General features: G+C 31.2%; 6 protein-coding genes across 9 annotated transcripts; 5 read left to right on the plus strand and 1 right to left on the minus strand.

The window, feature by feature from the left end:
- Positions 1-636: 636 nt before the first annotated feature.
- Positions 637-7,869, plus strand: Naprt (nicotinate phosphoribosyltransferase). 3 transcript variants are annotated; one of them, XM_070639575.1, is made up of 11 exons: positions 637-1,128; positions 1,205-1,225; positions 1,653-2,034; positions 2,099-2,226; positions 4,187-4,327; positions 4,396-4,567; positions 4,760-4,906; positions 5,948-6,201; positions 6,263-6,536; positions 6,599-6,746; positions 6,852-7,869. In XM_070639575.1, exons 1-11 carry the CDS (start codon positions 1,023-1,025, stop codon positions 6,927-6,929), a joined length of 1,851 nt encoding a protein of 616 aa, XP_070495676.1. In that variant the 5' UTR covers positions 637-1,022; the 3' UTR covers positions 6,930-7,869. The 3 variants fall into 3 exon arrangements, with proteins under 3 accessions (XP_070495676.1, XP_070495677.1, XP_070495678.1); XM_070639576.1 differs by lacking the exon at positions 4,760-4,906 and having other exon boundaries at positions 6,852-7,866; XM_070639577.1 differs by lacking the exon at positions 4,760-4,906 and having other exon boundaries at positions 4,396-4,552; positions 6,852-7,866.
- Positions 7,870-9,012: 1,143 nt separating this feature from the next.
- LOC139089983 (probable glutamate receptor) lies at positions 9,013-12,822 on the plus strand. The gene is made up of 4 exons (XM_070639648.1): positions 9,013-10,041; positions 10,101-10,183; positions 12,658-12,759; positions 12,807-12,822. Exons 1-4 carry the CDS (start codon positions 9,013-9,015, stop codon positions 12,820-12,822), a joined length of 1,230 nt encoding a protein of 409 aa, XP_070495749.1.
- A 289-nt stretch (positions 12,823-13,111) lies between these two features.
- LOC139089985 (ionotropic receptor 21a-like) lies at positions 13,112-14,279 on the plus strand. The gene is made up of 2 exons (XM_070639649.1): positions 13,112-13,837; positions 13,902-14,279. Exons 1-2 carry the CDS (start codon positions 13,112-13,114, stop codon positions 14,277-14,279), a joined length of 1,104 nt encoding a protein of 367 aa, XP_070495750.1.
- Positions 14,280-15,079: 800 nt separating this feature from the next.
- On the plus strand, positions 15,080-17,452 carry LOC139089986 (uncharacterized). The gene is made up of 5 exons (XM_070639650.1): positions 15,080-15,645; positions 15,721-16,274; positions 16,332-16,639; positions 16,697-16,908; positions 17,443-17,452. The coding sequence occupies exons 1-5, from the start codon at positions 15,080-15,082 to the stop codon at positions 17,450-17,452; spliced, it is 1,650 nt and encodes a 549-aa protein (XP_070495751.1).
- Positions 17,453-17,476: 24 nt separating this feature from the next.
- LOC139089953 (uncharacterized) lies at positions 17,477-19,263 on the minus strand. The gene is made up of 4 exons (XM_070639613.1): positions 18,873-19,263; positions 18,627-18,758; positions 18,105-18,564; positions 17,477-17,849 (listed from the first exon to the last, which is right to left on the minus strand). The coding sequence occupies exons 1-4, from the start codon at positions 19,195-19,197 to the stop codon at positions 17,540-17,542; spliced, it is 1,227 nt and encodes a 408-aa protein (XP_070495714.1). The 5' UTR covers positions 19,198-19,263; the 3' UTR covers positions 17,477-17,539.
- Positions 19,264-20,836: 1,573 nt separating this feature from the next.
- Positions 20,837-26,092, plus strand: LOC139090027 (membrane alanyl aminopeptidase). Of its 2 annotated transcripts, none has more exons than XM_070639705.1 (11): positions 20,837-20,989; positions 21,857-22,044; positions 22,106-22,492; positions 22,559-22,705; positions 22,763-23,001; positions 23,172-23,282; positions 23,349-23,375; positions 23,449-23,751; positions 23,846-24,818; positions 25,109-25,254; positions 25,317-26,092. In XM_070639705.1, the coding sequence occupies exons 2-11, from the start codon at positions 21,859-21,861 to the stop codon at positions 25,597-25,599; spliced, it is 2,802 nt and encodes a 933-aa protein (XP_070495806.1). In that variant the 5' UTR covers positions 20,837-20,989; positions 21,857-21,858; the 3' UTR covers positions 25,600-26,092. The 2 variants fall into 2 exon arrangements, with proteins under 2 accessions (XP_070495806.1, XP_070495807.1); XM_070639706.1 differs by having other exon boundaries at positions 20,841-20,989; positions 21,841-22,044.
- The last annotated feature ends 1,066 nt before the right edge of the window (positions 26,093-27,158 follow it).

Below are 27,158 nucleotides of genomic sequence, written 5' to 3' on the forward strand. Positions count from 1 at the left end.
ATTTGGGTCGATCTATAAATTATATATATATATTATTTTTGTCGTGGATGAGTACACTGATAGTAAATTATTGACATAATTCTCAGTAATTGTCTGCTTATCAATGTACGAAGTTGAACTTAGTGAATGAGATTTGAATTCTTAATCTTGGGTGGAATCAACGCAGGGCTACTCAAACTATGCTTCTCAGGAATTTGAAGCTGAACTCAAGTTGACTAAGATTCTGCATGGAGTCGAATCTATTCAAGTCGACTATTTTATACAAAATCTGAGTCGACTTCGATCTCTGACCTGAAGTCTACTCGACTCGACATGAATTCTAGTCCACTTGACTGGGAATAAGGTTTATTTTAGGATTAAAAAGCTCGATTACTTAAATCAAATCAGTCCAATTCCTGGTATTAAATATCAATCGGATTAAAAAAATCAATAATTCCGATTAAAAAAATAACACATCGGATTAAAAATTTAATCTATCGGATTAAGAAAATTAAAATAAATTGCAAAATCCCGCCTTACTTGTCAGAGAGCAAAAAGCTAATATTCTAATAAGAAGAGAGGAAAATTCAGTGAGAGAACTAACATAAGCACGAGTGAGTATACGAAGAGTGCGTTTAGAAAATCGCAAAAGTTTAGTTTGGCAGTGATACATGATAGAACAAGGTCAAATCAGAAAAAAATATATAAAAATATGATATAAACTATATAAAAAATAGTAGTAGAAAGTGGAGCATGAAACGCGTGCATAACATAGAACATAGCGCAGCATAAAATACACATCGGTCTCTCGCGAATTCATTCACAATTTTGTTTTCATTGAGTTAACATCAACTTTTTTTCTATCTTCTGTCGAATTAAAAACTTTTTTTTTCATTTGACTTGTGTGCTTATAAGGAATAAGAGTTCTTATCTTAACTAACTGATACTGTAATTTGATCATTATCAAAATTCCGAAAAAGTGGATAGAACGCTTCATCATCGACTTATTGCCGTGTGGATCAAGTAATAATAATCCAGCGACAATGACAACTACTTGTGAAGATAATAATCTAAACAATGCTGATAGCGAGACATTTTCCATCTCTAATTATCGACGTGATTCGTCACATTGTTTCTATCAAAATCGAGGTATGATTAATTAATGATTTATGTTAAAACAATTAAATTAATTGAAATATTATGCAATTTCCAAATAAATCAACAGTTATACAACCTTTACTCACTGGTAAGTGCCATTCATAAAGTTACTCTTTATTATTTCCTTATCAGCCGGGAGTTATCAAAGCTTATATACACTTTATTCGCGTAATATTAAGTCTTTAGTGATAATGCATTTCAAATCAATGTTCTCACTTTTGTTTTCAAATGTCATGATATCAATTAATTAATATATGTAAATTGTGTGCTGTTCATTCATTCATTCATACATCCTCTTCTCGTTCTGTCTACTTCAATTTTTGCACAATTCGACAGTCGCGCAATAATTTTTATTTAGAATAAATTTTCAAGTTCTAAATTTGTGAATGTAGTTTAATTATCATATGAATGTATCGACTTTAAAGTCACGAAGTATATAGACTTAAAGAAAATGACGTTATTCGCTTAGAAATCGTATAAATAATACATTGTTTACTGTCATTTTTTCAATGTAGATCTCTATCAAATTACTATGGCTTATGCTTACTGGAAGTCTGGAAAGACTCATGATGTTGCTGTCTTTGACTTATTTTTCCGGAATAATCCATTCCATGGAGAATTTACAATATTTGCTGGTCTCGAGGAATGCTTGAAGTTCCTGAAGAACTTCCATTATTCAGCTGGAGACATAAATTATTTAAAGACGGTCCTTCCGGATGGCATTGAAGAGGAATTTTTTGAATATTTGGGTAAATTAACAGCTAAAGATGTTACTGTTTCTGCTTTGGATGAAGGATCAGTGGCATTTCCAAGAGTTCCATTGATAAAGCTTGAAGGTCCTCTCATTATTGTTCAGCTGTTGGAAACGACTCTTCTCACATTAGTTAATTATGCCAGGTATTAATATAATCACATTAAATGACATTCCATCATTAAATTAATTAATTTCCTTCATGTATAGCTTAATGGCAACAAATGCAGCAAGATACAGAATAGTTGCAGGACCAGTCGTAAAGCTATTAGAATTTGGCCTACGTAGAGCTCAAGGACCCGATGGAGGACTCTCGTCATCAAAATATGCTTACATTGGTACGTGCATGAGCTTTTTATATTTTATTATTGATGACTGATCACCATAGTAACATTAGAAGTTTATTTATGGTGTAAAGCTTTTTTAAATGCACCTGAACTTTTTCAAGTGGTGCCAATTCGATATTATACATTCGATGGTATTGTCAAGGTTATCATATGCTTTTTCAAAAGCGACACGAAAGTTTTCTGAAAATAATCATAAAAGTATGCTTTTCTTTGACTAGCTGCTTTTTTGCAATGACCATGAAAGTTATTCTGTACACGATTATTCATGCTCACGGGCATTTATCACACATATTTATGATTCTGAAGTGTTTGATGGTGCCACTCAATTTCAAACTTCATACATCAAGCACAAAATTGAAACATGCAAAAAAATATTGGATATACTGTGTGTATCGTACAGGATATTAAAAAGAGAATTATAGGAACAGCCACCATTATCATCATATAAATTTTATATTTTGGATATTCAAGCATGTATATTGCATGTGTATACAATATCTTTAGTAAATTCGCTTATTAAACAACAAGCTTTTCAGTAGGTTGTTCCTTTTAAATAACGTGATTCCTTCATTTGATTATGTGGATGGTACGCAGTGGTACGAATTCGTGGATGAAAGAAAGAAAATGTTCACTTTTATTCGTGTGTTGCAAATTTTTAGCGCATTTTTGAAACTTGATTTCAAAAAGGTAGCTTAATAAGACACTTTGTTCGGCTGTTCGGGCGAAGAAAAACTTTTTAACTAGACATCGTAGAGAGCTCGGAATGGTTTTAAAAGATCAATTCCATGGTTTTATTGGCCGCAAAGTATTTTAAAAATCTTAAAACAATCTCTAAATACGATAATTAATGAATTTTATATTTCAGTACAAAATGTAAACATACTTTTGCGGAAAAGTTTTGAAATTTTCAAATCCGTTAAAAATTTGAATTTCAGAAAACCGTTATTTCAAAATATTCTTAATATTTGAAAATTAATTGCTTGAATTCTTTCTTTAACGAATCTTATCGATCTTATTTTTGCATAGCGGACAGAAGTGACTTAGACCTTACTGGATCTTGTTTTTGAGTCTAGAAGTGTCCTGGATCTTACTGGATCTTGTTTTTTAGGTCTGAAAGTGACCTGGATCTTGTTTTTTAGTACTTAAAATGACTTATTAAACAATTACTGATCGCTGGGACAAAAATGCGCTTAAGTCCCTCGATCAATAACACGAGGACTTTTGTAATTTTTTAATTTGAACCTTTCATTCATTTCCACATAAAGCGAGGAAAAACCAGCATTAATGGAACTAAGTGAATTTATTCTTGCTATGCTGATCATTATTGCTCAACTTAAGTTCTTGCATATATTTAAAGTATGACAAATATTTTCATTATTTTATGTATGTATGTCGTGCATGAGGCATATTGCTGACTCTTTTGGACACTTTAAGTAGAACATGCTTGGTCGATAAATTGATTATGAGCGAATTAATTTCTGACGTTCTCATTTCATCGTGAATAATATTGCTTATCAATGTGTATCTTCTTTTGAGTGCATTGTTTTGTTAATAAATGCTTTGAAATGAATTTCTAGAATTTCTTTACATGCTTTACATCAACAATATTGGTTTAAAGCAGTTTAAAGACTTGAGAAAGAGTTTTTTGCTTCATGTAAAGCCGTTAAAGATTCAAATTTTTGACAAATTGATAAGAATTTGAATTTTTGAAAACCGTTAGAAATTCAAATTTCTGAAAACCGTTAAATATGTGAAATTTTTGGAAGCTTCTAAAAACAGCAAATTCATTCAATAATCACAAAAATCATATATTTTGTAAATGTCTCAACAAATTTCTTAGTGATCTGCAGACGTGATTTTTTAAGTCATCATTAATAAAATAAGATTATTACTCCTTTACATTTGAATTTCAAATTAAGCTTAATTTGCATATTTATTTGTCTGGTATCAGGTGGATTTGATGGAACTTCAAACGTTTTAGCCGGAAAATTATTCAATATTCCGGTAAAAGGAACTCATGCTCATGCCTATATAACATCATTCTCTGGTTTTGATGAGCTCACTAACAAGGAGCTTCCACACAATCATTCAGGTATGTTGAAGCATTTAAATCATCGGCAAGGTCAATAATATTTTCTCTTTCTAAATCAAATGCAACAGGCATAACAGCTGATTTGCTTGAACTTTCAATTGAGCATCGTAAAAACTTGGCAAATGTTTTGCACATAAGTACAGCAGAGTCAAATGACGGTGAACTTGCAGCGATGGTATCATTTGCGATAGCATTTCCAAATGGGTTTATGGCACTCGTCGATACGTATGATGTTAAACGGTATATTATTTGCTTTTTTTGCTTCCAAAATACATAATAATCTCTCGGATCAATAATGTTACAAAAATATTTTCAATGAAAAATTTTCAAAAATTCTTTTAAATTTCTTTCGGAAAATTTTCTATCAAAAAACTTTTCTTTTTCCATTCGTTTGACACAAAACATGAAAAAATCCAAAAAACAAAAAACTAGGTTCTGTGTGAAACGTAGATTCTCTGTACAAAAAACATATAATCATCGACATGAAAGAGAAAATGGAAAGCTACTTGATCTAAATCATAATTGTGTAGATAATGATATTAGTTATCCATATATCAAACGTGTTGGGAACTCATTAAGGTAAAAGATATTGTAATTACATAAATGCTATGTTTATGTCAATAATACTTTTTTAAGGTATTTATTGAAATTTTAATATTAAAATTAAGAATCTTTGTACATGTCTTTTCCTCATACATTGTAAATAACTCCTCATCATACGTCATTAACTAACAATTCATTTGTGCACATTAAATTCATACATTAATTTCTACTTAATGATTTCCCAACATAATAACGATATTTAATCTTAACTTGGATGGGTAAATATGAAAAAATCTCCCTTTTATTCTCTCATCCGAGAGACAATTTCTGCACACTGCATGGCATATTTTCTTTTGACTTTATGTTCATTCCTTTGCATTAATTCGCTAATAGAACAAAATTTTTTAACATGATGAATTTTTTTGTGAAATTTTCCGATGATTTAAAAAAGTTTTTGAATAGTTCATTGAATGAATCTTTTTTTGACATGTTGTGGGGAACATACCCTTGTGAAGCAAGCTTTGCGGATAATTTTTTACTACTAATCTAGAAAGCATTAAACTTTGTTCTTCTTTACGATGAGATTGATTAAAATTTGGAAAAAATTAAGAACCTTACAAATTTTTGGTGCATTTATAAGGTTTTAGAACACAAAAGGGTGTTAATTGTAACACTAAAACCATATAATTCCTCAATTTAACATTTATAGGGTTTTGAACTTCAAGTAATATTGTACTAAAAACCGTACAATTCCAAGTACATTATTGAAAGCATTACAAATTACTTTTGTTCCTGATTTTAATCAATCTTATCTGCTGCTAATCCTTAAAAAGTTTATTGATTTTTCGGATACTTTTTGCTTAGACTATACCTTAATATTGACATAAATGTATAAATTCCTACTCATCCTTTAATATATTCATAGTTTTTAAAGGATTTTTATAATCCATATCTTAATGGTTTAGCACAATTTATTTTATTCGTGAAATTTTAAATTCTTTTTAGTTAATTTACATCCATTAATAAATTCTAAAAAAAGTTCTTTCTTTCTTTTTTAATACGTCTTAAAACTAACAGGAGTGGATTACTAAATTTCTGTTCAGTTGCATTAGCGTTAAATGATCAAGGATATAGACCTGTTGGAATTCGTATTGATTCGGGAGATTTAGCATATCTTTCATGCTTAGCTCGTCAATGCTTTGTGAAGATTGCTGAACATTATGATCTGCCGTGGTTTGCGGAACTAACAATTGTTGCATCAAATGATATCAATGAGGAAACTATTTTGAGCTTAAATGAACAAGGACATAAGATTGACTGCTTTGGAATTGGTAAGATTGCTGTTACTTCCATTAACATCAGTATTTACTCAAACTTGGAAACTCTCTTCAGGCACACATTTGGTTACATGTCAGAAGCAGCCAGCACTTGGTTGTGTCTACAAACTTGTTGAAATTAATAATCAACCGCGCATTAAATTGAGTCAAGATGTCGACAAAGTAACAATGCCAGGAAAGAAGACAGCTTTTCGGCTGTATGGAACTGAGGGATGGGCTGTGATTGATATTTTACAAAAAGACGATGAAGAGCCACCACAAGTTGGAAAGAAAGTTTTATGCCGACATCCTTTCCATGAATCAAAAAGAGCTTTTGTGACGCCAGCAAGGTGAATTTTGATGACTTTATGCTCAATAATTAGATTTTAAATGATTTTTGATAATTTTTCAGAGTTGAGACTCTCTATAAAGTATGGTGGAAAGATGGTGCCATTCGACAGCCGATGCCGACATTAGAGGATGTACGGAATCGTGTCCAAGAATCGCTCCAAACACTAAGACATGATCATTTAAGACACTTGAATCCAACACCATATAAGGTAAGTTTTAGGAAGGTCAATGAACTTATGAAGTATATAGGCGCTATCTATGACTTCATAAGTGAATTAAAAGCTAAATTAACACAAATTCCTTATCTTTAACAGGTCGCAGTAAGTGATAATCTCTACAACTTTCTGCATGATTTGTGGCTCCAAAATCAACCGATCGGGGAACTTTCGTGATAAAACTGAATCCCCGGAGTCATCTTCATTATCATCCTGTCCATACCTATATGTTCATAATTGTTTTTATTATTATTTTGGATTGATTTTTTAATTCCATTGTAAGAATATTTGAGCTTATGGTTGGGATTTTAAGATATTGTAAGTTTTGCCAAACATCTGAGATTTCGGGGTAGTTTGCTGTGTACTGGACACACGATTTTAAATTGTTTTGAGACCTGGCATTAGTTTTTCTTGTGGTTTCTTATTAAATAAGCTTGTAAAGTGTTGAAAAAAGATCAAATTCGTTATCAAAAAAAGTAAAGATTTGTCTTTGAGACAATTCATAGTCATTATGACGTCATTAACCCAAAAATAAAAAAGTTTGTTTGATTTTTCATAAAAGTCATATACATACCTAACTGATAAGTTTGATTAGAGTACTTAGAGTGTGATGAGTTGTTGAAAAATGAAATTTTTCGAGAGGATTTTTAAGGTTTAATACATGATTAATGTATACAGTAAAATTATTCAGATGAATGAAATTAAGGACATGAATCTACAAATTAGACAAAGCGCACTAACAGCAATTATAGAATGAATATACATTATTCCAATATATTAGGATATACATGCACAAAACACCTCAACACATCTAGCACTGGTCATACCTTTTTATTCATGATCCTTACTTTCTACATCAATATTTGACAAAATATAAATTAATTAAAAATTAATAATAATCATTAAAGACATTAAAGGCATGAAATGACACAAATTTACTGGTGCCTTAAGCAAGATGTTCAATTTTTAGTACAATATCGAATACCTATTTGGAAATTTTAAATATTTAATTAAGTTTTCTGCTTCCCCATTTTGGAATTATTTTGATGCATATTTTTAGCTGTTTATTTAATCTGTTATCTTTAGCTAGCTACATAAAATTAAGTCATAGCAAGTAACTTTGGAAAAAATTATCTGTTTAGTAAACAATATTTGTGAAAATAAATTGAGCTTTAACAAAAATACATTAAATTCCACTTAATTCTATTTTAAGCTTTCAGACATAGACTACGTGAGCATAATGATGTCTTCAACTTTGATATATCAACATTGATTGATTGAATCAATTGATTATTTTACACCTGTAAAAGTATATGGGATATTAATCATATGTATGTCTATTGAAAAACGCGACAAATTTGTAAATTATACATGATAATGGTCTATAGGGAATTATTAGTTGTGACGTCTTGATATAAGCGCATTTAGGTGATTTTGAAATGTCATTGCATTTTCAACGTATTTTTTGAATTTAAAAATTCCACAATTTTCTTCACTGAACGATCATTGGTTTTGTTCAGTAAAAATTCAGAAGTCAAAGTGCAAACATCAAAATAAATCAATTATGTTAATAAAGAAATTGCGGTCAAAATAAAGGAAGTGTGACATTTAATACGAAACAATAGCGATTGTCACCTTAATAATATTGTTCGTCGTTAATTAGAAATTGAAAAGAAAAACAATAAAATGAATAAAACGGCTTATTAGAAGGAACTCCTAAAACAGTCCTATTTCAGACATTATGAAGATCGGAAAGGCAGTTTATCTTCTGTTCTTAATAAATATTACCAGTCTTAATATGGTTAGACCGAGTAGGAATTCGGATTTGATTGAAATCGTTGAGAAAATAGTCAATGACAATAGTACGAGAAAAATTCAGTACGTGACTTTGTTGACTACGGAAAGTTTTTCTAAAGATCAAAAAGCAAAAGATTTTATGCTGGATTTGATTAAAAAGCTATCCACCTCAAAAGCCATCATGAAAATAAATGAAAAAACATTGCATAAAATGTCAAAGAAGCGGATTTTAATGACTTTATTACTCTTAAGCTCAATGGAAGATTTTGAAAATGTTGTAAAATTATTCACAAACAGCAGGTTCAATTACAGTGGATTTTACATAATTTTATTCGAAAATGCTGATGATCCAGAAGTTGACAAAATATTTCAAATGTTATGGAAATTTTATATCTACAATGTAAATTTAATACGCTGCAAAAATGAATCAACAATTGTGGAAACCTTTGTTCCTTTTAGACCAATGAACTGCAATAAATCTGATCCTTTACAAATTGCTGAATTTGAAAATGGAAAGTTCATCTCAAAGCCAGGCACCTTTTTTCCTAAAAAGTTCAAAAAATTTCACAATTGTTCTCTTGGACTTGCTACATTTGCAAGTCTTGCTCCATCAGTATTAAAAAGAGATTTTAAAAATGGATCTTACGAACTTTATGGACGGGACATTGAAACGATGAAAATGTTAGCGCAAGAACTCAATTTTTATCCCAACATTACCTTTCTTCCTGAATATGGAAGCTGGGGAGTACTTTATCCAAATGGAACAACAACTGGAGCCATGGGACGTGCCTTCAGTAGAAACTCTGACATTGCATGGGGAAATTTAAATTTGAAGCTAGACAGAACATTAATTATGGATTATAGCTTTGGATACTATCTTGAAACATTAATCTTTGTTATACCAAAAGGAGAACCTTATAGTGCATTTAGTAAGCTACTTCGTCCGTTTGATAATTTCGTATGGATTGCACTGCTGATGATCGTTTTAATCTGTATTGTCATCATAGCACTTCTTTCATTACAATCGAGGAAAATTCGAAGTTTTGTGTATGGAGAAAAAGTTTCCAGTCCACTTCTTAATGTCCTGATAGCCATGTATGGTGGAGCTCAAACAAAATTACCAACCTACAACTTTGCAAGAACCTTGCTGATAATATTCCTACTCTTCTGCCTGGTCCTTCGATCTCTTTATCAAGGTGCACTATTCCAATTCTTACAAGCAAATGACAATCAACCAGAAGTGGCTAGCATTGCTGAAATGGCAGAGAATAACTTTAAATTTTATTTGATTCCTTCATATGATGACATGACTAAGAATAATACACTCATGAAAGGCAAACGAGTTATTATACAGCCTGCTGAATTAAAGACTATTATGGATAACACAATTGATGCTTATTTTAAAGGATCTCTACTCGTTGCTATATCAGAAATTATTTACAAAAATAAATTAAGAGCACACAATCAGGAAGCTTTGTACACAGTTTGTAAGGTAGGCGATTCAACCTACTTTTTGAATTCCTTTATATCACTAAATCTGTTGTTTTATAGGAACCATTCACAATGATTCCAGTTTCATTATTCTATCCAAAAGACAGCTATCTCGTCGAGCCAATAGATGAGAAGTTAATCTGGTATCAATGCTCTGGCTTAATGTCTTATTGGGCATCAAAGGAAATGGATTATAAATATTTATCCTACAAATCTCATTCAAATGGACCCAAAGCAATGGAAATGCAGCATTTTTCAGGAACATTTCAAATCTGGGTTTTTGCTTGTGCCTTGTCTTGTGTAATTTTCATAGTGGAGCTATTTTGGCATGCAGGGATATCTAGTTTGAGAAGGAGAAGACGTAGCAGAGTAGGCAGTTTAGGATTTTGAAGGTGAAAATTTCTCGGAACTAGATGATTATTCGTATGCATGTGTGGATATGGCAGACATGGCTACTTTGTGTGCTGCGGCATAATAAAGAGACGACGAATTTCTTGGAAATGCCATGAATATGTTGTGTGCAAGTAATTTTGGACAGCACTGGAACTGGGTCATGGTTAGAGTAATTATATATCAAAACTATATATGTTGACTATGAATAAAAGTTTAACGCATCTAATAGTTAAACATTTATCAATTCTCATGTGATTATTGAATTTAATTATATCCATCTATAAATTAATAGATAATTCTAGGAACATTTCCATCTATCCAAATTCGAGTATACAGAAAGTCTATATTTTTCGATCGATTGATATATTTACAGATTAATATTGTATTGAGATGATAACTATCAATGTATGCTAGACTAATATCAAAGTTTGACCATCATTAATGTCACGTGTAAATATTTTGATAGTAAAATTCTTCAGGGGTTGGTAACCCAAAAGATAGATGTGTAAATGAAGCGTTCTGAGAAATATTCTGAATTAATGGATTTACAAAAGAACTGATAAGGTTTAAGTCTTATGGTGTCTGGCGGAATTGGTTGAATAAAAGATAAGAGGTCGTTTACTTAAAATGTGATGCGAAAACCGACTTTTATCCCCTACGCAATGGACTAGACAAAACCCCATTGTAAGAACATATCCAGAACCAAAACAAAAGAATACCATTCCTTGCAAGGATGTTGATCAAATATTCAAATGCCATATCCTTGACATTCGACGAATCAATCAAAACTGTCATTATTAGCAGCATATAAAATTAAATTAATTGAATCTTTAAGGCTCGTGCCACGATCAAAAGTCACAGATTACTTTATTGTTTATGATAATCTAATATCTTTCTTCTTATTCAGAGTACAATGCATTATCTTTATTCCAAGAATGAATAAAAACCTCTTTCAATGTTGTGATCTTTATCAAATTATTGACGGACACGATGCAGAGTATGATGCAAGTATGATAACTTTGATTATGCTGATTAATTCCTGTACTTGTAGCTCTGCAAAGACCTTAAAATTTGCGGATTTTGTTACATAACCTTACATAAATAAAATTTGATCTCAGTTCACAGGAAATTTTGTCGTTTATTGATTATTTTTGAATCTCATTTCTGAAAATGAGCAATTCCCACGAGACAAAAGGTCAATGTCAAAACTAAACTAATTTATATTAATTATTAAGCTTCTTTCAATAATTTACTTCCTAAAAATCTGTTCTTCTATTTGTTTCCTCTTTAATAATAAAGTTGCTGTTTGCTTCATCTTCATTAAACAATTGAAAATGATAGTTTGATTAAGACAGGGTGGTCAATTGTCAGGCTATCCTGGTCTATTTAGAATCAGGAAGTAAATTTTACAGCCTGGTATAGAATACTTATTTACTTCGATGGCCATACAGATAAACTGTGATCCATGGCCTCCTCAGATGTCGCCTAAAGCTGGTTCTATCATCGGTTTCCGCCTATACTGCCTATACCATAGATAGAAAAGTAAAAAATCACTTGATTCCGACTTGATATCTCTTAGTGTGTTTCCCTAGCAAATTGATGCTATGACCATTAAGCCACAGTCAAGACATTAATTCCTCGAATGAAGAAGCAAAGTTTGTAAACTTTTCCATAATCTCTACCCTTGAAATATGAAAGCATCAATCAAAAGTTTGACATAGAGGCAGAAACAGATCAAATAAATGAATAGAGTTTTACTTACAAATGTCATAAATCCATTACTTATGCATACTCAAAATAATTTTTCTTATTCTCAAAAGAATAAAAGACGCCATCAAAACTTAATTCTTGTTAAAAGCTCAGTGGACACGATGAGAGTAGTGAAACTGATTTTCTTGGTATTTATCATAAGATTCACAAAGTCAAATAGGAACTTGGAAGTGATAGGAATAATTGAGGATATCATTAATTCCAGTAATGCAGGTCATGTCTCTTATGTGAATCTACTGACGACTGAAAATTATGTCAGGAATTCAAGCATTAATGACTTTATAAATGAGATTATGAGGAAGCTGTCAAAATTTAAGTTTGTGATGAGAATCGATGAAAAAGTCATTGGCCGGCTTTTTAAGAAAAGGATTTTAATGACTGTGATATTGACACATACTCTGGATGATTTTGTGAAGCTTACAGCTAAATTCACATATTTCCACTTCCATTACAGTGGATATTACGTTATTTTATTTGAGAATGCTCTTGATCAGGATGTCGACAGGATATTCAAAATATCATGGGATCTTTACATCCACAATGTTAACTTAATTCGGTATGTCAATGACTCAATCGTTGTCGAAACTTTCTTCCCATTCACAGCTTCTTATTGCAATAAGACAATTCCAGTGCCGATCACAAAGTATGAAAATGGAGTATTTGAGTTCAAACCCAAAGATTACTTCCCAAAAAAGTTCAATAACTTTCACAATTGTCCAATAAGCATAACATCGGTCACTGCCCTGTCGCCATCAATTTTAAAAAGGGAATTTCCAAATGGAAGTTTTGAACTTTACGGACGTGATATTGAGATGCTGAAAACTTTATCAAATGAATTAAATTTCTATGCCAATAACACCTATCTACATCCTTACGGAAGTTGGGGTCAAATGTTTCCAAATAAGACAATGTCTGGTGCAATGGGAATGGCTCAACGTCGATCTACTGATTTGGCTATGGGAAATTTAAATTTGAAAGTCGATCGAACTGAGATTATGGATCACAGTCTTGGATATACGCTAGAAACTTTGGTATTTATGATTCCAAAAGGAAGGCCAATGTCAGCATTTCACAAACTACTCAGACCCTTTGATAATTTTGTGTGGATGAGCATATTATTTGTCATAGGAGTATCGACAGTTATTATTGCTTGCCTTTCGTTATTGCCAAGAAGAGTGAGAAACTTTGTGTATGGTGATCGAGTAACGACTCCATATATGAATCTTATGATTGCTATATACGGTGGTGCTCAAACTATACTGCCTAGATATAACTTTGCAAGATCTCTATTGATGATGTTCTTACTCTTCTGTCTGGTTCTTCGATCACTTTATCAAGGTGCACTTTTTCAATATTTACAAGCAAGTGATAATGAGCCAGAAGTGCAGAGTATTGAGGAAATGGTAGGAAGAGATTTTACATTCTTTACAATTCCTTCCTATGATGACATGCTTAAGAATAACACCTTGACAAGAAATAGACGTGCCATTATTCAAGCTACTGATATGAAGGAAGTTATGGATAGAACATTAAATCCTTATTATGCTGGATGTGTGATGAATTCAATAACTGAAATTTTGTACAGGAATAAGTTGAAGGCACGGCATAGGGAACCTTTGTACACCATTTGTAAAGTAATTTATGCTGTGGACAAGCTTTACAAGTCAGTTACTATTGATGATTCTATTTTATTTACAGCAATCCTTTACATTCATTCCAATTACAATGTGGTTTCCAAAGAACAGCTACTTAATTGAGCCTATTGACGACAAGCTTTTATGGTACCAATGTTCAGGTCTTATACCATTTTGGGCATCATTTGAAGAAGATCATAAGTTTTTAAATCCAAAACCAGATCCAAAGGCACCAACTCCATTGTCACTTGAGAATTTCTCAGCAACTTTTCAAATTTGGATGTATATTTCGGCTTTAGCTAGTGCAGTGTTCTTGTTGGAACTATTCTGGCATGCTGTGAGACGTAAATTTATTAAAATAAAACCTAAAAGGCGACGAGTAGCAAAACCAATGAAAATGGCTAAGATCAAATTAAAAGTTATTATACCCAAGAAGAAGTAATCAAAGTTTAATGAATTGGAAAATTAAGCACTTCCAGATGATTGATTTATTGCTAGTTGAATGGAATCTCTTCTCACCATAGCTCAATTGGAAATAATTAGACTTACAGTAGGAAAGGATTTATTTGATAGAAAATCCAATAATTTACCCCAATAATCATATAAGGTAAACATTATGGCATTAATTATAAATAGATGGAAGTGGCTGAAATAGTTGGCACAATTTGTAGAAAGCGGAATTAGAAAATAAAAGTAAATCTAAGAATAATAGAAAAAGTATCCTAACCTTGAATTTTATTAACAATGGTTTGTACTAAAAATTTCTATTGTTCCTTTTTAGTACATCAATAGCGGGAAATCGTTTTTAAGGTTAGATAAAGTCGGAAAATGATTAAATCGGATATTAAAAATGTGAAATGGCCAAAAGAAAGCTCAAGTAGTTCCTCTCCGTCCGAAGTCAAATGTAAACTGAAACTTTGATTCCATACCTTATGAACAAAACTACCGAAACATTCTTAATAATGCTGATTAATGAATAAACTCTTAATGAATTCTAAATCATTAAAAATTCATATTCGGACACATTTCTGTCATTTCCTACATTAATATTGCGTTGTGATTGATATTTAAGGAAATACGTTCAGTTTTCTCTTGACGGCCATTTAACATTGATATAGAATCTATTTTTACTTGACAAAATAAGAAAATATTCTTAGAATTAAAGTAGAACAAGCAGCATTGTAGTAAAAATGATACAGATCAGCTGTTAATTGATTACCATTGGATATTACCACAAAAGATATGAAGGTTTTGTGCGTTTTTCTAGGAACATTATTCATAACAATAGCATTTCCCACAGTTTACAATCTAAAGCATAATCAGTATACAAGATTGGAACTGATAAATGTTATTGACGAAATAATATCTAATCAAACATTTATATCCACTGTTAATTACATCGACTCTGTGAATGATTTAAACAAATACACAGAACATCATGATTTCGTTACTGAAATATTTAAAGATATTGGATATAAATTGGCAGTCAATGACATTTCAAGGTTTTTGGACGATAAATCTGTAAAGAAGCGATGGTTCTTTAATTTAATCAGGATATCAAGCTTAAAGGATTTTAGTGAAATTATTAAAAAATTCTCACATCGCAATTTTGACTATGGTGGATATTACATCATCTTATTTGCAGATGCAAATACTAAGGAAGTCAGTCAAGTGTTTCAGATTTTATGGGATTTATACATCTACAATGTGAATTTAATTCGCAACCTTAACGAGTCAATCACAATTGAGACTTTCTTTCCATTCAATCCACAAAGTTGTAATACAACAGTTCCAATAGAAATTGCAAGGTACTCAAAAGGACAGTTTGTAAGGAAGCCACACGAATTTTTCCCCAAAAAATTTGTCAATTTTCACAACTGCAGCTTGAATGTAACAACTTTTGAGTCAATTGGACCGGCTGTTTTGAGACAAGATTATGCAAATGGAACGTACAGACTTCATGGACGTGACATTGACATACTTCACACAATTGCTGAGAACTTGAACTTTCATCCTAAAATATTCTTTAATAAAACTTATGGTGGATGGGGATTTATGAACAGTGATGGAAGTTCCGGAGGTGCTTTTGGTGCTGCAAAATTGCGAATTACTGACTTAGCTTTCGGGAATGTGAACTTAAAAGTTGAGAGAGCAGAATATTTAGGATATACCATACCATATGCAGCAGATATTTTTGTATTCATCATCCCACCAGGAAGACCTTTAAGTTCCTTTGAAAAGCTTCTTCGTCCATTTGATGCAACTGTATGGACATACGTCTTTATCATCTTTGGTGTCGGATTCTTTATCATCTTAGTGCTTGATACACGATGTAACAGACAAGTCAAAAACTTTGTGTATGGCACTAATGTTCAAGCACCGCATATGAATTTCCTGACTGCTATTGTCGGTGGAAGTCAACGTCAATTGCCAAGGGGTAATTTTGCACGATTTATTCTTATGACATTCCTTTTATTTTGCCTTGTAATTCGAGCACTTTATCAAGGTTCTTTATATGAATTCTTACAATCGGAATCAAGTGATAAGGAACCTCAAACAATAGAGGAAATGGCACAAAAGGAATATAAGTTCTACATGATTGTATCATATGATGACTTTACTAAGGAAAATGTTCATATGAAAGGAAGGAAACGGGTCATTAGTCCGGAAGTAATCAAGAAATTAATGGTTGATGTTCTGGATTATAATTTTCAAGGAACATTGATGCTGAAGATGTCTCAAGTTGTGTACAGCAATAGAGAACGATCAAGGAAGAATGAGCAGCTTTATAGGATCTGTAAGGTAACAGTTGTAGCTGTTCTAAACTACTAGATGCTAATTATTGCTTTTATCTTTTAGGAATATTACATGTCAGTTCCAATATCCATGTATTTTCCGAAAAACAGCTATCTTGTTGATTTGTTCAACAATTTGATTCTTCTGTTCCATCAGTCAGGATTAATGAGCTATTGGACGTCAGTAAATGAGGATCCAAAATATTTGAATATCAAGCCACAAGCAGAAAGACGAAAAATCACAATGGATCATTTATCAGGACCTTTTAAAATATGGCTGGCTGCTTGTTCATTTTCAATTGGAATTTTTGTGTCTGAAAATGCTTGGCATCGAAGACATCTAGTTCTAAATAAGAAGAAAATGAGTTCGAATATAGAACTTAACAGGATTTAATTCTTTTAGCTATGCGCTGTGCATTTAAGCACTAGACAGTCAACTTTTTTGAGTCAATACATAGTTTGAACGTCTGATCTACTAGGAATCTCGAAAGACGTTTAAGTCACATCTTGGCCGAATAGAAGCCCTCCATGGTGAATTTACAGCTCTAGTATCTTAATTCTTGGTTCCCGTCATTAAACTGCTACATTTAAGAAGCCGAAGTATATTAACTGTCGAATAATTTTTAACCTGTACCAAATAGGAAACTACAATCTGTTTGTGCGTTCTAAACCTTTACACAGACTGGATGAAATCATAAATAAGGGTAACTTCCCGGTATCTCCTAGTGCTAATGCATGACACACGGTTAGAGGAATAAAAATTTTGAGGAAAAATTATTTTTATTGTAATTCATTCTTTTGATATTTCAGGTTTACATAAAGAAGGAAAAATAATAAACACGTTTTTTATGGGATTTAAATTTTACTTAAAAGTTGGTTATTTTATGTTCAATTTAAGGCGAAATGATCATTTTCTTGTCTTTTTCTTTGATTTCTTGGATTTTTTCTTCACAACCCTTATGTCATTATTGTTATTATCAAGTGCATCAAATCTTTTGTATGAGATCAAGAAGCTATCATCGGTGCTGCAAACGACATATTTTCCGTCGTTGGAGAATGAAGATTGTCTAATAGCTGCTTGTGAGAATGTATTGCTCAAAATATGATATTCACAATTAAAAAGCGAGTCATTGCGTAAGTCACATACATATAATTCGCCATTACATGTACCAATTGTCAAGTACTCCAGCTTAGGATCGAGGGAAAAGCGGATGAACCTAGAAATTTATGATAGTTTTTAAAATTAATGGTTTATCGAGCGAAGGTTTACTAGCCCGAGCAGCGTAATGCCCTAATGGCACCCTGAAGACTGATTTTGAACCATTTTTACGGCGTAAAATCCAGTTCATCGCATTATGACGCTCGGCAACCCGAGCGACTTCACTCAAACCAAGACACACAGTGCCTTCTGAACCACTTCTTTAATGACATTATTGCCTGTACCTTACAAAGGAAAACTATGAAAAACTCACCATAAATTGCAATTTTCGATAACTGAAATGTGCTGCTCAACTATTTTTAAGCCATTTACGTTTTTGAACGGAATTACTTGTCCGTCTATTCCTTTCAATTCCCAGAATATGATATCACCATCAGCTGATTTTGAAATAAATGAATTTTCTGCGTACCAATTTATACTGTCAATAAAATTTGTATGCAAGTTCTGAACCACGCACATATTATGTAGTAAGTTTAACTTCACTGGATCAATTTTATTTTTAATTGTCATACTTTGCTTCAGATTGTCTTGAAAGTCTTTGCAGTCCTTTAAATTTACAATGAATATTTCATTGGTCATTCCCCCATAAGCCAAGTAATTTCCTGATGGATCAAAGCTTATACTAATGCACTGTTTCATACTATCTGATCTTTGTGTCTGGCAAATTGCAATGCAACTTTCGGTTATCAAATTATACAAGCACACTGAACCGTCTATAAGGATAATTATATTAAATATCAATTAGGAACTACTTTACTTAAAGAACCTCATTTACCCTCATAAGCTGCTGCAAATAAGTACTCAATTTTGGGGCTGAATACAATATCATTAATTGCATTTTGCTTTTCACGCATTGTAACTCCAAATATCGAAGTTTCAATAAAATTATAGATTTTTCCTCCCATGCCTAGAAATAAACAATATTTACTTGCTATGAATTTCTATAAATTAAGCATAAAAACTTCACTGGATCTTTTGTAAATTTTAAAGTTCAATATTAATTTTTCATTAAATAACTCACCTCCTCCAATTAATACTATTTCGTCAGTTTTCTTATTAATAGTCCAGCTCAAAGCATAAAAATATTCCTCTTTCTTCGCCTCAAATGTTCTCATTTTGGTCATCGAATCTCCATCATTTATTTTGAAAATTTCTACTTTATTTAATATTGCAGCCGCAAATATATATTCATCAGTATACGGACAGAACTTGACACAATAGATTTGATGCTGTTTTGTCGTCTCTCGGCACATAGATTCACTTAATTTATAAGGCGAAATAACGTGCATGCTTACCCTATCAATATGAGCTTTTTTACTGGATTTCTTTTTCTTTTTAAACAGCATATTCACAATATTTGAAATAATTTTACCCGTTGATGATTGAAAAATAGTAAACTTGATTTATTAAAGAATAACCGATAGTAGCATGAAGTCAAATAAAGTTAATACTGTACAAATATTAAATAAAAATATTAAGAATTGAGCGAGAAAAAAGTTTTCATTTTATGTTCTAAACTTTAGTACAAAAATTCCAGAAAATTTGAATCATAAATGACGGTTAGAAATCATAATATTAATAATCGATTGATTTTGAAGATGAACATGAGTGGGGGCTATCTATCATGTTCACAAATAGTTATACTTGATTAAATTATCAAAATAAAATTCAACACAGAAAACTTAAATGCACGACATTGAAATAAACTTTTATTGAGTTAAATTTTTCTTAATATTCTAATGCTGATATCTAGTAGGCTTATACTAAGCATCTATACCTCATCGGATTATGCACAATTATATTACTGCCAAACTCAATCTAAAAAATCAAAAAATAATTAATTTCTACTTGTTGCTTATTATGATCTTACAGTGTTTACTTACATATTCAGTAAATATGAATTTCAGCATAAATCCAGTACACGTGAGTAAACAAATTTTGTGAATATTCTTTCCCATAAATGTACTTACGATGCATGTTACAAGATGATCCATTGCGACTGAAATGTTGAGCAAAATGCAATTTACTTTCTTTTTATAAAGTAAGTATTTTAAAGGGTGCATTACTCAGATTCAGAATCAAGTTGTTTAAATTTTAAGAACTAAGGATGATCAAAGACAGCTATGAATTAGATTCTTGCCAGTATTATTAAAATTTAATAAAATTTTAACGTATTTTTAAATTCAAATCAAGAACCATACAACAGTCATTTTTTGGAAATATGCTTGGAATTCTGGAATCTATTCTTATTCCACTGAAAGTATTCCAAACTTGAATAGGAATTTGAAAATAAAATTTAACGGAATTTCAATGTATATTGATTTGAATGTACGTATGGAAGTAACATCCATGTGCATATGAGTTGCACACCTCTATTTCTTTTGTTTTCCACGCTTTTGTAAATGTTTTATAAATAAACATTGTGTAATTCAGCAAAAGTCAACAAGGTTCGGTAATTCTTGTGTCTTAAAATTTAGTAGTAAGAATCAGTAAGAATGAATAAAGCTAAATTAAAAATGATCATCAAACTACATGAAAATATATAAAAAGCTGTAATATCGGAATTTCCTCAAGTCGATAAAGCAGTTTCCACTGCTTTTGTCTATTTACGTAGCATCTACAGGTATTTGAACTTGACTCAAGGAATTCCCAGCTGTATTAGAATTTATTAAGTGACTAATTAGGAATATTAATTTATATTTATAGAAGATCCAGTGCTGGATGCTCAAAAAAGGCAAGCAGCATTGTCGGATTACATAAAACGCTGAATCACCGCTCGAAAATATCTAATCAACAAAAAACTACTTCAATGTTTTACGATCAAGTAGTAAACCTGCCTCAATGAATGTAGTATAACTCACGATACGGCTAATCAGCAAATATTTGAGGTAAAATATCAAACACTTCATTGCATTTCGGTAAGAAAAATTGATAACAAGTCAATTTTAGATAAGACAGAGATGTATAAATTGCGTACAAATCACTCGTCTCGTCTCATTTGGTAGAGTAGTTCTCATAGGAAGTGAAGTGAAGTGAAAAGTGAGGGACAATATTGGTGGTGTTATCAAACTACATTTTCTTCTTAACTTTTAATAAAATTAATTATTTTTGATAGATACAGTTAAGAAGATAAAAGAAGTGAGTAATTTATGACATTTTTGATAAGTTTCAATTGACTTTTAAGCTATACATCATATGAAATTTATGATTTGAGACTTTTTTGAAAGAATCAATAAGTGCATTATTGTAAGGATCCAAAATTCTGATTGCTAGTGATTAAGGCAGAAGATCCAGTGATTTTTGGAGGCTGTGAAGTGATAAAAATAATGTTTAATAATTAACGAATTTTCAAAATTTGAATTTCAAAACCATACAATTTCAAGAATTGTAAAACATTTGTAAGGTTTTATCAACAATTCAAATAATTTTCTAACGGAAAATAGCAAGCCGGCTTTGTTTGAACACGTGAACAATAAAACTCACAAATTAATGACTATTCTACATCAATATCGACAGAAATTGTTATGACAGCAATATAAAGTGAACATAAATTAAATGTTGTACTTCAATATCTGTCACTGTATATCATCGTCAATGATAACTTTTTTTATGATTTGCTTCTAATTAATCTCAATGAACACATTCACGTCCAGTCAATGTTATCGCGTCGTGTAATTTTGGATAGAAAGTTAAAGACTTGAGTGTTTACAATTGGAATCGCCTAGATTAAATCGAATAAGCTCAAAATTTGTTGACATGGTCATAATTTCGACAAGTTACTTCCTGTAATGGACTTGCCGTCTACTCATAAATTTCGAAGGATTATTGGATTAAAAGCAACGTAAATCCACAAAATAGTCATCTGTATATAGCTAAAAAATGTGACTTTTCAAGTGCCTTAATCACATAATCCTCAAATGACGTGAAAATTGTTTAAAAATGAATTAAATTCTTATCATAGCTTAATGCTTAAGTGATTTTTTTAATAGACTTTTGATTTGACAGGTATGATACCGAGAGGAATTTTAGTTTTGGCATTTATTGCCTTTGTGCATGCATCACCCATTGAAAACAAGCAATTACAACAAGAAGAAAAGATATCGGCATTTGCAGTTGAAGATCTTAATTACAGACTTAATGAGGACGTTCTTCCGATCCACTACAAAATTACACTTGAGCCATTTTTTGAAGATGTAAAGTCATTGCTTTTTTATGTGATTTATTCAATAATGTCTATTGCTGCTTATTTTCTAGGAAGGACAAAATCGTGCTTTTACTTTCAAAGGTCATGTGGACATAACTCTTCAGGCACAAAAAGAAGTGACAGAAATTGTGCTTCATATGAATGACTTGGATGTCCATTCTTACCAATTAAATCCTTATGAAATGTCACAAGTTATTCCATTCAATAAGTCCTATTATAATGAACAATATGACAAGTGGACGATTCCAGTTCCATTATTTGAAGGAAAATTAGCTGCGAATCAGACAGTCATATTGTCTATTGACTATACAGGATATATGCGTGATGATATGAGAGGATTTTATAGAAGCTACTATATGGAAAATGGCAAAAAAGTTTGGATGGGAACAACACAATTCCAACCTGTTCATGCTCGACGTGCTTTCCCATGCTTTGACGTAAGTTTAATCCGACGGATTAAAACTTAATTTTGTGGATTTAAGTTATTGATTTGAACTTTACAGGAACCTGGCTTCAAATCAACATTCGAAGTAATTATGATCAGACCAAAGAATCTTGCCTTGACAATTGGAAATACCAGAAGTACAACAACTACTGACGAAACCAAATATCCAGGAAAATTCATCGACACTTTCCGAAAAACCCCACAAGTAATAAATTGTTGCATTTTCTGATTAGATTAGCTTAATTACACCATTTTTTCATAGATGTCAACGTACTTAATTGCATTTATTGTCTCAAACTATGTCGGTTCCCTTAAAAACACTGACGATTTTGGAGTTTATGCACGTCCAGAAGCTAAACCACATACTGAATACGCTGTTGAATTTGGAATTCAAATGCTGGATGAATTTAATAGATATTTTGGTATTAATTATACTGAATCAATTGATAAAATGGATATGGCTGCTATTCCTGACTTTTCTGCTGGTGCTATGGAAAATTGGTGAGTTAATAAGAACTAACGATTTTTTTGCAATTTGAATTTAAAGTTCAATTTAACGGTTTTTTTAAATTCAAATTTTTGAACAATCTTATATTTTTTGAATCTTAATTGTCCGTTAAAAATTAAATTGAAAATAAATTACTAAATCATCATCTTTAATTGATTTTTAGGGGATTATTGACATACAGAGAGACAAACATCCTCTATGACAGCGAAACAACACCAGCATTAAATCAACAGAGAATTGCAGCTGTTATAACACACGAACAATTGCATCAATGGTAATTAATTTAATTAATAGTGACAATTAAATTCACATTATAACTCTTAATGGAATTACTTTATAGGTTCGGCGATCTGGTGACTTGTAAATGGTAAAATTTAATCAATTGCAAATGTATTCATCATTAATTAACATTCTCCTGTTTTTGAATCTTAATTATTAAGGTGGAGTGAAACGTGGCTTAATGAAGGCTTTGCTAGATACTTCCAATTCATGGGAACTGCATTCCTTCTCAAAGATTGGGATTTAGAGGAACAATTTGTCGTTGAAAATCATCAACAATCTATGCAATTGGATTCAACAGAAGCTACACATCCCATGACTAATGTCGTTAATACCAAAGCTGATGCTGCTGCAATTTTCGATAATATCTCGTACAATAAGGCTGCATCTATACTCCGTATGTTGTCTTATTATGTTGGAAAAGATGTCTTCCAACAGATCCTTCAACGTCATTTGAGTGATAAGTAAGTTGATTAGTTCTGTATGCTATAACTTAGCCTATTGTGTGCATAAAGTTCAAGTAAGATCCAAGCATTCAATAACTCAAATTCCTTACAGTCAATACAAGGCAGTAGTTCCTGAACATTTCTTCAAAGCAATTGCGGATGTAAAAGATCAGGCAACAGCTGATTTCTTTAAATCATGGACAATTCAATCAGGATTTCCAGTAGTTAATGCCTCACTTGATGGAAATACCTTGAAATTAACACAACAAAGATTCATGAGAAATGGAATTGCCAACAATAAGACTGAAAAATATAATCTTCCAATCTCAATTGCAATGGACAATGAAGGCTTTAATGATACGACTTATAAATTTGTGATTCAAGGAACAGATTCATATGCATATAACTTAACATCCGCACCTAAATCATACTACATGCTCAATGTTCAACAGACTGCATTCTATCGTGTCAATTATGTTGATGATAATTGGAATAAGATTAAGGAAGTGCTCATGGGAGATGATATGAAGAAGATTCATGTATTGAATCGTGCACAAGTCGTTGATGATTTATTCAATTTAGCGCGAGGTGGTGTAGTCAGCTATTCCAATGCTGTAGACATTATACGATATTTAAAAAATGAAACACATTACATTCCATGGTTATCAGCTATTAATAATGGACTTACATTCTTATCTCAACGTGTTAAAGCTGAAGATGCTGAAATCTTTGCATGGTTCATTAATGACTTGATGGAAAAGATTTATAAGCATCTTACATTTGTCTATAAAGCTGATGATCGTCGAACTGATATCTATAATCGTGTTAATATTTTATCATGGCTATGCAAATATGGACATGAAGATTGCATTTCTGAATCGAAGAAAGCATACGAAGATTACAGCATAACTTACAAGAAAGTACCAAAAGATCATCGTGGTGTTGTTTATTGTAATGCAATTAGATATGGAGGCGATGAGGAGTTCAATTTCTTGTTTGAGAAGCTTCTCGTTGAGAATGTTGCTGCTGAGCAACTGAATATAATGAATGGTTTAGCATGTTCTAGGAATGAGACGAACATTAAGGTGGGTTTTTTGATTTATTGTTTACTAAAGAATTGAATTCTTAGTAATGCTGCTTGTTAATTGCTTTTTAAGTGAAGACTTAAAAATAATTGGAGGATTTAGTTTTAATCCTAGGATTTATTTAAAACCAAGTCGTTCAGTAAAAAAATTGAGGAAATTTAAATTTCAAAAAGTCGTTATGAAATTTAAAATCTAAATTACCGTTAAATCTTCATTTTTTTTTACTTTCAAGGCTCTGTGCCTTTAACAATTCCTGAGTTATAACTAAATAATTATTTTACAATTTACAGAGATTGTTAGGAAGATTAATCAGAACTGGTGATATTCGTATTCAAGATAGAAATACAGTCATAAACGGAGTATTAAATGGAAATCCAGAGGGTATTGACTACATGTTCAACTTTATTACCAACAATTACAATGACTGGAGAACAGCGTAAGACAAAAGATCAAACGATTTTTGTTTAAAGCTGATTTGTTTCTTATTTATGTTCATAGAATTGGTGACTTGAGTGCCTTAACAACAACAGTTGGAAGATTTACATCAGAAGAGCAATTGAAGAAATTCGAAAGCTTCTTGGAGGCTGAAAAAGAAGGTTTAGGCAGTCTACATGCATCATTAACCAATGCCGTAAATACAGCAAAAGCCAATCTTGAATGGGATGATAAATATATGAAGGAATTCATTAATCATCTTCACGAAATAAGCTCTGCATCAATTAAGGTCATTTCGATGATTGTTAGTGCATTAACTCTCTTCACTCTATATTTATTTAATTAAGCTAAGACCAATGATTTTCATTTGATTTTTTTTTTGTTCTCTTTATTTTCATTTCTTTTGTTCAATTCAATTGCAATAAATTACTTAACATATGTTGCTGTAACATATTTACATAAAATGCCATAATAAGGGTCAATCAACTAATGACGTCTAGACTTTATGAGAAATTTCTGGTTTCGTCATACAAAATATAACGGATTTTAATTTTTCGAATTATTCAAAATTTTGTAACGGTTTTCAAAATTTCAAATTGTGTAGAAGTTTTCAAAAATTTCATTTTTTGAAAATTTTTGTAACGGTTTTTGATTTTCTTGGCAAATTTTCTCATACTTTTTGGACAGACGTCATTTGTGAACGACCCTGCAATAATTATATTCCAATATTGTATAAAAATAAAACTTTCTTTATCTTTTCTCTTTAAAATTATGTGAAAGGAAAACTCATTCTTTATTATTTTTTCAAAATATATTATTAAATTGAAATTGAAATTAAATTTCCATTTTTTGATTCCGTCAAAATAAACTTCTTTTTTCTTCTATGTATAGAATTAAAATTCAACTCAAATTGAAAACAAATTTATATCAATTTTGTTTCAATAAGGAATTTGGTATCAGTATATATATGTTTTTTAAGTTTTAAGGCACTTATCCTTATGTCCTAAATAGATCCTTAAAGGATTATTTTTGTTTTTTTTTTTTCTTTTAGTAAAGATCATCATCATTAATCACTGATACACATACAGATATAAAATGTAAATGTTAAAAACGGAATTTGTTATTTACATTGAATTCAGTTCCATCTGATAAATATCTACTTTTTGGAATCTACATTGAGATGAATGAATTTTTAATATAACGTATTTCTGAGATTCAAATTTATAACGGTTTTCAAAAATTTGAAATTTTTCAAAAAAATTGTAACGTTTTTAAAAATTTTGAATTTTAAATCTTAACGATTGTTTTAATTTTTGAGCATTTCAACTGAATTATAAAGATTTATTTTACAATTAAGGCGACTAATCACCAATCTTTTTGGCTAGCTTCTTTAAATGTATTTAAATTAATTTTAATTCAAAACTAATTGCTCCCAAAGACCACTAAGTTCACGACACAGAACATGATAAAAGCACATTTAATGCCCAATGATGTCTACACATCAACACAAACCTAAACATAATAAATTATTCATAAGCTCTCAATGGAACTGAATTCAATTGTAAAACTCATTGACATAAATTTCCACCACAACTATTTAGAATTTTTTTTGTTAATTTTTTTAAACATTTCACATGAAAAATATTCCATACTTTGTGCTACTTAGTCACATTTGAGTGGTTCTATATCATTTTTTTTTTTATCAGTTCCATTCACTTTCATTCTCATAATTTTCTTGAATTTACTCATAAATGATTTGTTCGAAGGACAGAAAAAACTAAATTAAATAATCTACACGCTGCAATTGAATAGGATTATAAGTATAACTAAATCAAAAAATTATGTACATAAGTCTATTTAATAGTTAAAGACTGATCTATCCATTTTCTCTAGATTATGTTTGGT

This window comes from Chironomus tepperi, unplaced genomic scaffold, assembly GCF_022539635.2.
Source record: "Chironomus tepperi strain 1889 unplaced genomic scaffold, CSIRO-AGI_Ctep_v1 contig_196, whole genome shotgun sequence".
Classification (NCBI taxonomy): Eukaryota; Metazoa; Arthropoda; class Insecta; order Diptera; family Chironomidae; genus Chironomus; species Chironomus tepperi.

Coding starts and splice junctions, on each gene's coding strand:
- LOC139090027 (XM_070639705.1), top strand. CDS start 21,859: ATGATACCGAGAGGAATTTTAGTTTTGGCATTTATTGCCTTTGTGCAT. Junction 22,706..22,762: donor CTTTCCGAAAAACCCCACAA/GTAATAAATTGT, acceptor ATTTTTTCATAG/ATGTCAACGTACTTAATTGC. Junction 23,002..23,171: donor GCTGGTGCTATGGAAAATTG/GTGAGTTAATAA, acceptor ATTGATTTTTAG/GGGATTATTGACATACAGAG.
- LOC139089983 (XM_070639648.1), top strand. CDS start 9,013: ATGAACTGCAATAAATCTGATCCTTTACAAATTGCTGAATTTGAAAAT. Junction 10,042..10,100: donor CTTTGTACACAGTTTGTAAG/GTAGGCGATTCA, acceptor GTTGTTTTATAG/GAACCATTCACAATGATTCC. Junction 10,184..12,657: donor ATAGATGAGAAGTTAATCTG/GTATCAATGCTC, acceptor CTTCCATTACAG/TGGATATTACGTTATTTTAT.
- LOC139089985 (XM_070639649.1), top strand. CDS start 13,112: ATGTCTGGTGCAATGGGAATGGCTCAACGTCGATCTACTGATTTGGCT. Junction 13,838..13,901: donor CTTTGTACACCATTTGTAAA/GTAATTTATGCT, acceptor TTTTATTTACAG/CAATCCTTTACATTCATTCC.
- LOC139089953 (XM_070639613.1), bottom strand. CDS start 19,197: ATGCTGTTTAAAAAGAAAAAGAAATCCAGTAAAAAAGCTCATATTGAT. Junction 18,759..18,872: donor AATAGTATTAATTGGAGGAG/GTGAGTTATTTA, acceptor GTTTATTTCTAG/GCATGGGAGGAAAAATCTAT. Junction 18,565..18,626: donor ATTTGCAGCAGCTTATGAGG/GTAAATGAGGTT, acceptor TTATCCTTATAG/ACGGTTCAGTGTGCTTGTAT.
- Naprt (XM_070639575.1), top strand. CDS start 1,023: ATGACAACTACTTGTGAAGATAATAATCTAAACAATGCTGATAGCGAG. Junction 2,035..2,098: donor ACATTAGTTAATTATGCCAG/GTATTAATATAA, acceptor CTTCATGTATAG/CTTAATGGCAACAAATGCAG. Junction 4,907..5,947: donor CGTGTTGGGAACTCATTAAG/GTAAAAGATATT, acceptor TAAAACTAACAG/GAGTGGATTACTAAATTTCT.
- LOC139089986 (XM_070639650.1), top strand. CDS start 15,080: ATGAAGGTTTTGTGCGTTTTTCTAGGAACATTATTCATAACAATAGCA. Junction 15,646..15,720: donor GTTCCAATAGAAATTGCAAG/GTACTCAAAAGG, acceptor TCACAACTGCAG/CTTGAATGTAACAACTTTTG. Junction 16,640..16,696: donor AGCTTTATAGGATCTGTAAG/GTAACAGTTGTA, acceptor TTTATCTTTTAG/GAATATTACATGTCAGTTCC.